Genomic DNA, 10,411 nt, shown 5'->3' on the forward strand with positions numbered 1-10,411 from the left:
TAAAAAGGAAAGTATAACCGTGTTATGAGTGGTACAGGTACCTATATGGTATATATCAAATGTGAGCTCAATATATGTTAAATAAGGTGTATTGAATATTGATAAGTAAGTTTTGCTTATGCCACTTGTGTATTATGGTACTTGTTGATGAATGGTAAAGTTATGTTGTATATTTATTTATATGCAACTTACTAAGCTTTACTCCCTCTCCTTTTCTGTTTTCTTATAGTGCCACTTATCTAGCTCAAGGACCAACGAAAGTTAGAGATATCGATCACACTATCAATCGAGTATTCGGTATAGTTTTATTTATATTTTTGAATATAGCATGTATAAGGAACTAGACTTGTGTTATGTGTTATTATTAATTTGGCCAAATGTGTTGGCATGGGATAAATCCCTCATTTTGTATTAAGCCTTGAACGATGGCTAATATTCATTTATATATATATATATGCAAAGATGTTATTTTCATGGATGAGTAAAATGCACAAATGGAATATTATTTATTGTGGCTGATTTGGTTGCATGAGATAACCTTATATTGGTTTTGGTTACCATTGTGTAGGTTGTGTAAATAAGGGTGGCTAAGAGGCTTGGTAAATAGCCTTATATTGTCCACACGGGTAGACATACGAGCGTGTCTAGGTCATGTGTGACCCACGGTCTGTCCTATGGGTATGTGGTCCGGCCTTGTGTCCCCTGCACGTAAAAATTTCAAGTCAATATGCATGATAGTAAACACACAGGTAGAGACACGACCGTGTGTCTTAGCCGTGTGAGGGACATGGCCTAGCACACAGGCATGTGCCTTGGCCATGTGACATTTTGGGGATACTGACGTTAGAAACAAAATGTTCATGTTTTTGCACACGGGCTAGCACACAGGCGTGTCGTGGCTATGTGAAAGACACGGGCCAGGCACACAGGCGTGTGCCAGGCCGTGTGAAAACCCGTGTGAAAACCCTTATAGGTGTGCATTTAGAATTAATTCTATACGGGTGGAGGACACGGGCGTGTCCCTATATTGCTTAGGCCGTGTGAGCCATACGGGTCATCAGCACGACCATGTTGACATGGCCACACGAGCGTGTTACCCTTCTACACGGGCGTGTGCCCTGTTTCAAAGTCAAATTTTCTATAGATGGTTTAAGAACTCAGATTGATACCGAATAGTTTTCTATGCTCGATTTGGAGCTCATAAGCCCATAATAAGAAGTTTAAAGTAGAAATTGAAAAAGTTCAAATTTGGACCAAGTCTTGGTGACTTGGAGAACGTTTGTGTGCATGAGATCGAGTTAGGTAATGCCTCATATTCTGCTCCGGTGTAGGTTACGGGTATGGGGTGTTACAGTGTCAATACAGGCACTTCGATCAAAATCGACTTCAGCTTCTCAAAACACTGCTGCCTCTCATCAGTCCACTCAAAGGCAGTGTTCTTTTGAAGCAACTTCGTCAAAAGAGCAACAATGCTGGAAAACCCCTCAACAAAGCAACAGTAATAACTAACTAACCCCAAGAAACTTTTGACTTCAGAGGTAGTCCTCGACGGCTTCCAATCCAAAATCGCCTCAACCTTCTTCGGATCAACTTGAATACCCTTAGTTGAAATGACATGACTAAAAAAAGCCACTTCACGAAGCCAAAACTCACACTTGCTCAACTTCACATGCAACTGCTTCTCCTAAAAAACTTGTAAAACCACTTTCAGGTGCTCATCTTGCTCATTCTCTGATCGAGAATACACAAATATATCATCTATGAAAACCATTATGAACCAATCCAGGTAGGAATGGAATACTTGATTCATCATGTCTATAAATGTGGCAGGCGCATTCTTCAACCCGAATAGAATGACAAGAAACTCGTAATAACCATATCGAGTCTTGAAAGTAGTCTTCATCACATCCAAATCCTTAACCTTCAACTGATAATATCAAACCTCAGATCAATCTTCGAGAAAACTGAAGCTCCTCAAACTAGTCAAATAGATCATCAATCCTCGGTAGTAGATATTTATGCTTGATAGTCAACTTATTCAGCATGAAAAAATCGATGTACAACCTCAAAGTCTCATCCTTCTTATTCACAAACAACACTGGTGCTCCCCACAAAGACACACTAGAATGACAGAAATGTGCAAGTGTATATAATCGCAACAAGTAATAAAGTGACAAGTAGGGGTGAGCAAAATTCGATTCGATTAGAAAAAATAGAAAAAAATTTGAATTTCGAATTATTCGAATCGAGTTAATCGAGTTAATCGAATCAACGCGAATTTTTTTTCGAATTCCGAGTTCGAGTCAAGTTGAATTTTCGAATTCGAATAACTCGAATAATTCGAATAAACCGAATATAAACTATTTTTTTATTTTTTTAAAATATTAACCTTTTAATTCTTTAACCATTCCCCTAAGCCCATGCCCATCAGCCCAAAATTTTTTTCCCCCAAAATCCAAATTAAATCCCCAACCGGTCAACCCCCACCCAAATTCTAAAATTCTGTCGGTATTTTTGAAACCCCAAACCCCACATTCAATTTTTTCTTTCTGTTCTCTCCTCCAAGTCTCCACTCCACTTTCCAATCTCTATTTTTATTTTGAAACCCTAAATCTATCTTTCTCAAAAAGCCTGAAATAAACGCTCTTCTTCTTCTTCTTCTTCTTCTTCTTCTTCTTCTTCTTCTTCTTCTTCTTCTTCTTCTTCTTCTTCACATCAAAATCTTTACCTTCAAAAATCGAGTTGCTGTTGTTCTCTTCTATTTTAAACTCCAATTTGTTTCATTTTAAGGTAAGATTTATCTTGAAACTTCTTCCTTTGAATTCCTCATCTGCTTGAGTGCTTGACTGCCTCTACTTCTTAGTAATTTATTACACCCATTTTTAGTAATTTTTAAGTTTAATTCTTGTTGTTTATTGGAAGTGTTTAGTAATTTTAATATAACTATCATATTGCTTTGACGATTAATTTGGTACTTTATAACTTGAATATTTTAAATTTTAGAATTAGAAAAATCTTAAATATTATAAATTCTTAATTCCAACGTGCTAAACTCTAAAGAACCCAAAGGTTATTCTGCTGCTGCAAGAAATAATCCAATGGTAATAAAAATTAATTTTAAAGCCTACTGATCCAACATGAAACAGATTGCTAACACCAACATATGCATGCATTTCATAGCTATATCACTCAAGTTGGTAATGCATTTCATTGTAATTTTAAAGATGACTGCTAAGTAGTACTGATTAAGGTCTAGATATTTTATTTTAAGTTTTTCCTGTCTGATGCTTATTTTCACATGGATGCTTCATTCAAGAGTCAGTATAAAATTTTAAGTTAAATTAATTTCCATGGTTCCAAGTTGGATTGGCGGTATAAAAAAGTCACTCTATTCTCAATCGGTCTTTGCAAGTTGCAACTTGCTAAATATCGATATCCCTGTTTGTTTAGATTTAGATATAAGTAACGAATTTTGTTATCCGAAACTCAAATATAAACAATCAATGTAATTTATAAGTATATTCTTTTATTTTTAAACAAATCTATTATGTGCTTTGAATATTTTTAAATAGATAGGAGAATATTTAATTTATTCTACTGTACTATTATATTAATTAATTTTTAATTTAACCGATTTATTAGGTTTGATTTTAAATCAATTATTGGTCATGGTTAGTGATTGCAACAAATGTTTACTTGTAGATGAGTGATCCAAAGCGAGATGGTTCAACTCAAAGTTCACAAAATTCTTCCCCAAGTAAAGATGATCAAACAACAACCAATGAAAATGTTCGAAAAAAGATTACTCCAAAAGCATCTTATTGGAACCATTTCACCAAATTTGTGACTAAAGAGGGGGAGAAGAGAGCAAGGTGCAATACATGTGATGTTACTTACACCATGGAATCAACTTCGGGTTCTACAACGAATTTGAATAACCATTTGAAAATATGCCTAAAAAGACCTCAAGGTAATACTTCTAATCCGAAGCAATCAGAATTAGCAATTGTGAAGGTTAGCCAAGAAACAACGGATTTATCAACTTGGGTGTTTGATAAAGATGTTGTTAGAAAAGCATTAGTTCGTATGATAATTGTGGATGAACTACCTTTTAAAATTGTAGAGAGAGAGGGTTTCAAATACTTTCTTTCTATAGCCCGCCCACGGTTTAGTCTTCCATCTCGTTGGACAATTAGAAGGGATTGTCTTGATTTATTTAACTCCATGAAGAGTGTGATGAAGAACTATTTTGAAAAAGATATAAGTAGAGTTTGTTTGACTACAGACACTTCGACTTCATTGCAGATGATATCTTATATGGTTTTAACAGCACATTGGGTGGATGATGAGTAGAGGTTGCAAAAAAGGATGATAAATTTTTGCCCAATATCCGCTCATAGAGGTGAAAGCATAGGTCAAGCCATTGAAAAATGTCTTTGAGATTGGGGGATTGAGAGGGTCTTCACTATTACAGTTGATAATGCATCTGCCAATAGTGTTGCCATTGAATATTTGAGAAAGAAATTCAATCACCGAAATGCTTCTGCTGCAAATGGAAAATTTATTCATATGAGATGTGTTGCACTCATTCTTAATCTCCTTGTGCAATACGGTATTAAGGATGCTTCTGTGTCTATGGATCGAGTTAGAGGTGCTGTGAGGTATATAAGAGCATTACCATCGAGGTTGACAAAATTCAACCAACGGGTAAAAGAAGAAATGATAGATAGTAAGGCTCAATTGTGTTTAGATGTGCCTACTAGATGGAACTCAACATATATGATGTTAAAGGTGGCTGAAAAATATGAGCGTGCATTTGAATCATATGTACGTGATGACCATAATTTTTTCTTGATCTTACTGCTGGAGATGGAGTTCCTACATTTGATGATTGGGAAATTGTTCGAAAAGTTATAAAAGTATTGGAGCCTTTTTATCATCTTACATTGAAGGTGTCCAGATCTTTGCATGTTACCTCTCATTCACTTTTTGAAGTATTGACGGATGTGTATTGCCTTTTTGATGGGTGGCAAGATTGTGGAGATCTAGACATAATTTCTATGACTTCCAAAATGAGAGAGAAATATAATAAGTATTGGGGTGAAAGAAACAAGATCAACATGCTAGTTTACTTGGCAGTCATCTTTGATCTGCGATGTAAAATGAGTTTTTTGGACTTTGGAGTCAACTTGCTTTTTCCTAATGTTGCTAATGACATTATGAAAATGATTGATAAAGAATTGCATTGCTTGTTCAATGAGTATTCTTCTAATGCCGGGAGAATTCAATTGTTTGAAGGTAGATCTAGTTCTTTGACAAATCTTTGTAGTTCAATGGAAATAGATCAGTCAGAAATGAAAACGGGCTTAGCCAAACAAAAACACCTTAAAAAGAAGAAACAAGTTGGATTAGAAAGCAAATCTGAGTTGGATAGATATTTGGGTGAGGATGAAGAAGTAAACAATTCAAGTTCATTTGATTTACTGTTGTGGTGGAAAATGAACAGTCCTAGATTCCCTATTCTTGCACAAATGGCTCGAGATATTCTTGCTACTCCTATTTCAACGGTTGCCTCAGAAAGTGTATTTAGCACGGTGGACGTGTTCTCGATAGTTTTAGAAGTTCTCTAACTCATCTCATGGTCGAGGCTTTGGTTTGCACACAAGATTGGCTTCGAAAATCTAATGATGCCATCAATCTTGAAGATTATGTTGATGAACTTCAAACCATGGAAGATGGTAATACATAAATTTTCATTTATAAAATAAGCTTTTGTGTTATTTATATTAGTAATCATTCCCATAATTTAACTAATACTTTTGTATTTAAATTTGCTAGACTTATCCAAAATACCCGAAGAACAAGAAGGTAATATACTTAGTATTAGTTTATAAAGTTAAACGTTTATTTAATTTATTTTTGTGAACATTTTTCATCATTTAACTAACTCATTCAATACTTTTACTAGATGTTTCAAGATTATCAATGCCATTGTCAACGATGTTTGAAGCACAAGAAGAAACTTAAACTATTTTATAATGGTTCTTGAACTGATGTGTTATTGTTATTAGTTTAGTTTGGTTTGTTATTTTTGTTGGTTAATTGGACTTTTGTTGTGTTCTTTTTTGTTTACTTGTTTGGACTGGTGTAGGTTTCTATTATATTTTGGACTTCTACTTATGTTTTTTTTTATTATAATGTTGTTGTTTAGTTCGACTCATGTTTTTTACTTCGACTTTTACTTATGTTTTTATAATAATCTTGTTGTATTGTTTTTGTTGTTTATTTGGACTCATGTTGGTTATTTAGGTTGATGTTGTGTTGTTTTTATTTATTCACTTATTTATTTCAATTTCTGGTTGTATGATCATGTTTAGAAATTTTAAAGAAAATTGTTTTTTTTGAAAAATTTTAAAGAAAATCATTTTTTAAAAAATTAACTCGAACAAATATATTCGATTCGAATTTCATCTCACTCGACTCGATTCGAGAAAATTTCAAATAAAGTTAGGATGATAAAATTAGATTCGAAAACTCGATTAACTCGAAAATTTTTGAGTCGATTCGACTCGATTCAATCGAATGCTCACCCCTAGTGACAAGTAAATGTCGAGTTATTCTACCCACAGGGACTGTGAAAAGAATTATTTATGAATGCAATTTAAAACACTCTGGTGAAGAAAAATATTTTGATTTGAGGAGGTGATTAAAAACTAGGATTTTTAACTAAGTAAAATAAATAAATAGAAAATAAAAGTTCCAATGCACGAGTTCAAAAGATAATTTTAATTAAGATTGTGTTAGATTAATTACATTTCTTAACTTAGAATTATTAAACTCATGTTTATGTTGTTACGAACAAACTCATGGCAACTTGGTAATTTGCTAACTTATGAACATACTTACCTATCAAAATCCATTTATCTCTTGACTATATCTCTATGTAAATTCAACCGATTAAACAAATTTTATAAGCAAATGTGTTAATGCGCATACATACTTATGAAATTAAAATAATCTCTTGTACATATATCTATGCCAATTGAAACAATTAATTCAATCTCATAAGCACATAAAAGATTACATGAGGTAACAATATATTTCTACCTTGAAACAGTTTAATGACAATAATCTTGCAATTTATGCAAGGCTAATGTATCGTTAGATATCGTTGCTAATTTAATCCTCAGCTACCTTAGATGATTAAACATGCACTGATTAAGTATCGTGTCAATTAATTAGAATTTCAATCCGTTTAAATAATTAATTCATTAGTTACCTTACAATTGTAATGCAAGAATAAGTTAGTCATGGATTTACTTAATCAAACATCTTACCGAGACCTATAACGACACAAACACAATTTTAATAACTCAAGTAGTCAAAATGCAATCAACCTAACACGAATTCAATTTAAGCCATATTAATTAAATTAAACAATTCAACATCTCAAATATTCATAGACATGTTCATCATAACAACAAAATTAAAAGGATAGGGAACAAGAATCAAATTTGATGTTTTCTCCGTAGTTTGACTAGTTTGCTCCACTCTTCCTTCTCCGCTTGTTCTTGTCGAATCGAGGCTTCTACGAACACTTGAATGTTGCTCCAAATGGTGGTTGATTGAATCTTTTTCAAGAGGTGAAATTGGCAAGGGAATAGGGGAAGAAAATGAAGAAAAACGGAAAGGAATGAAGAGAGAGAAATGAGAGAAAATGGAAGAGATGAGAAGGGTTGAGATGTGTGTGAAGTGAGCAGCCAAGGGGGGTATTTATAGGTTGAGAAGGCTGCTAAAAATATCCAAAATCAGTAGCCAAAGACTCCCCCCATTGCCGGCCACACATGTGGCATGTTTGAAGATTTCAAATATGCTATTTTAAAGTAGGGGAAATCTAAAAAGGCATAAATAGTAGAGGGATTTGAATGCAATTTGAAGGAGCCAAATAATCAGAAAAGAAAGCTAATTGGGTTAGCATTTGGGATGGCTTTGGGCTGCCCAGTGCTCGGTTGGATCGGTTTTCTCAGTTCAGCTCAACTGGGCCCCTTTTCATAATTAATTAACAATAAATTATTTAACCTAAATTAAATTGGATTAAAATTAAAATTAATTATATTATGAATTAATGCACATAATTTGGACTGTCTTAGGCTGAAAAAATTAATTTGCCTTGATGCTTCAAAATTGCTTTTCGATTTTGTGTTTCTAATAGTGTCTACTGAACCATTTTTCGCCATTTGTGCAAATCTGTTGAAAATAATCAAAATTAATCAAGATTTGATATAAAATTAATTAAAATTCAACATGTTCATAATTTGGGTACAATTTAATTATTTTATAAATATTGTTTATTTTTCGACACAAATTTTACTAAAACTGCATGAATTTAAGTTAAAAAGAGCATGAAAAGTGTGTACATTTTCGTGTTTCTACACACTTGAACGAATGAACCCACGATCCAACAACTCTTGCAACTGAAGTTTCAACTCTATCAGTTCCTTAGGTCCCATGCAATCAGCGCAACAGACACTGGAGGAGTACCAAGATAGAGCTCAATACCGAAGTCAATTTCTTTATCCGGCAGCATACCAAGCAACTCCTCAGAAAACACATCCAAAAAATCATAGACAGCCAGAATATCATCCAACCTCATCTCCTTACTATCGACATTTAGGATATATGCTAGATAAGCTTCGCAACCTTTCTAGACCAACTTATCAACACGAAGTGAAAAAATCACATCCGAAAATAACTCAAATTTCTTACCACCAAAAATAACTTCTGAACCGCCAGCACTACACAGAGTCACCAACTTCGCTCGCAATCCACCTTAGCCCGATGCTCAGACAACCAATTTATACCCAGAATGATGTCGAAACCCTAAAATAGCAACTCAACTAGATTAATTGGAAACACATGTCCCTAAACCATCAGAACACAACAACGATATACTCAATCCACCACTACATTATCACCTAAAGGGATCTTCACCATAACACTCGATCTAGATGTTCCTATAACAATCCCTAACTCTCTAGCTACGTTTCTTAGGATAAACGACCTCGTCACACCAGAATCAACTAAAGCTAGCAGAGAAAAAGACTGTAGTGTGAAAGTACCCACGGTAACATCAGTGGCCTCTCTAGTTTAGGGCTCCCTCATTACATAAACTTTGGCTAGACCACCATTACCACCTTGAGCAGCACCCGCTGACAAACACCTCTACCACCATCACTTTTGCCACAACTTCTCCCTCGAGCTGGAGTAGGTGTAGCAGCAACAACAGCGATAAATTGATTGCGTACAATAACGGCTCTCCTCGAATAGTTACTCACACGGTGCTCCATCGAACCACAGATAAGATAAGCATCCGTCATCCTCCAATACTCACCACGATGACGTCGACTACAATGCTCACATATCAGTCATAGAGCAGCCCCCTGATCAGCAGGGCCAGCCTAAACTCTCGTAGCATGTCTATCTTGACCATGACTACTAACAACACGCCATCTAAATATATCGAAATAACTTCTCTTACCCTTACGACCAGAACCACTAGCAGCCTCAGTTGACCTCTTAACAAGTCAAGACGAAGCAACTTAAGGCTCTTCCCCCAAAGTCTCCTCTAACGTATAAGCCTTCTCAACTAACTCATCGAAGACCTCAATATTCTAAGCAACCAAGTAGAGCTTAATCTCACGATTCAACCCAAACCTAAGCCTCTTACAACGGTTCATGTAACAGCCCATTTTTAGTAAAATTGGAACGGTGGTTTTGAGACTACAAATCTAATGTAAAAATATTTATTTTATTATTATTTTAATGTCTACGGTATGCTAGTAGTGTCGTATAAAAATTTCGTTAAGAAATTTTATCATTTGCATGCTTAATTAAGTAAAAATGACTAAATCATAAAAGATGCAAAATTAGAGTTCTATAAGTTAAAAGTACCAAATGGCTATGAAATTAAATGGTTAAGGGATTTATATGGTAATTAGACCATTAAGTTAAATAGTGGACAAAGATGGACATTAAATGGGTGAATTTTTAAGTATTAAACAAAGGTGAAAAAAGTAATTTAATAAATTAGTTAATTAAAAATAATTTAGCCAAAAGCTATCATCTTTGTTTTGTCCATCTTCCATAAAAAATTAGGGTGAAAAACACCATTGGATAGTCTTGAAGATTCGGCCAAGTCTTCTTTATGCATGTGAATGAATTTTCATCTCGTTCTTAATGATTTTTATGTTTTAGAAGTCGTTGTAGCTTAGTCTAGTTAGCCCAGGGACTAATTTGCAAAAATGCTAAAAGGTTAAGGTTTTGCCATGATTTTTTTCATTTGATTTTTGATGTTTGATTGAGGGAAATGAATCTTTGATGATCTATAAACAACTTTTGTAAAGTGATTTTT

The 10,411-nt window shown here is 34.3% G+C and overlaps 1 protein-coding gene across 1 annotated transcript; it reads right to left on the reverse strand.

The window, feature by feature from the left end:
- Positions 1 to 1,348: 1,348 nt before the first annotated feature.
- LOC108451141 (uncharacterized mitochondrial protein AtMg00860-like) lies at positions 1,349 to 1,903 on the reverse strand. The gene is made up of 2 exons (XM_017748870.1): positions 1,802 to 1,903; positions 1,349 to 1,684 (listed from the first exon to the last, which is right to left on the reverse strand). Exons 1-2 carry the CDS (start codon positions 1,901 to 1,903, stop codon positions 1,349 to 1,351), a joined length of 438 nt encoding a protein of 145 aa, XP_017604359.1.
- Between the last annotated feature and the right edge of the window lie 8,508 nt (positions 1,904 to 10,411).

Source organism: Gossypium arboreum, chromosome 5 (genome assembly GCF_025698485.1).
Source record: "Gossypium arboreum isolate Shixiya-1 chromosome 5, ASM2569848v2, whole genome shotgun sequence".
In the NCBI taxonomy this organism is placed as follows: domain Eukaryota; kingdom Viridiplantae; phylum Streptophyta; class Magnoliopsida; order Malvales; family Malvaceae; genus Gossypium; species Gossypium arboreum.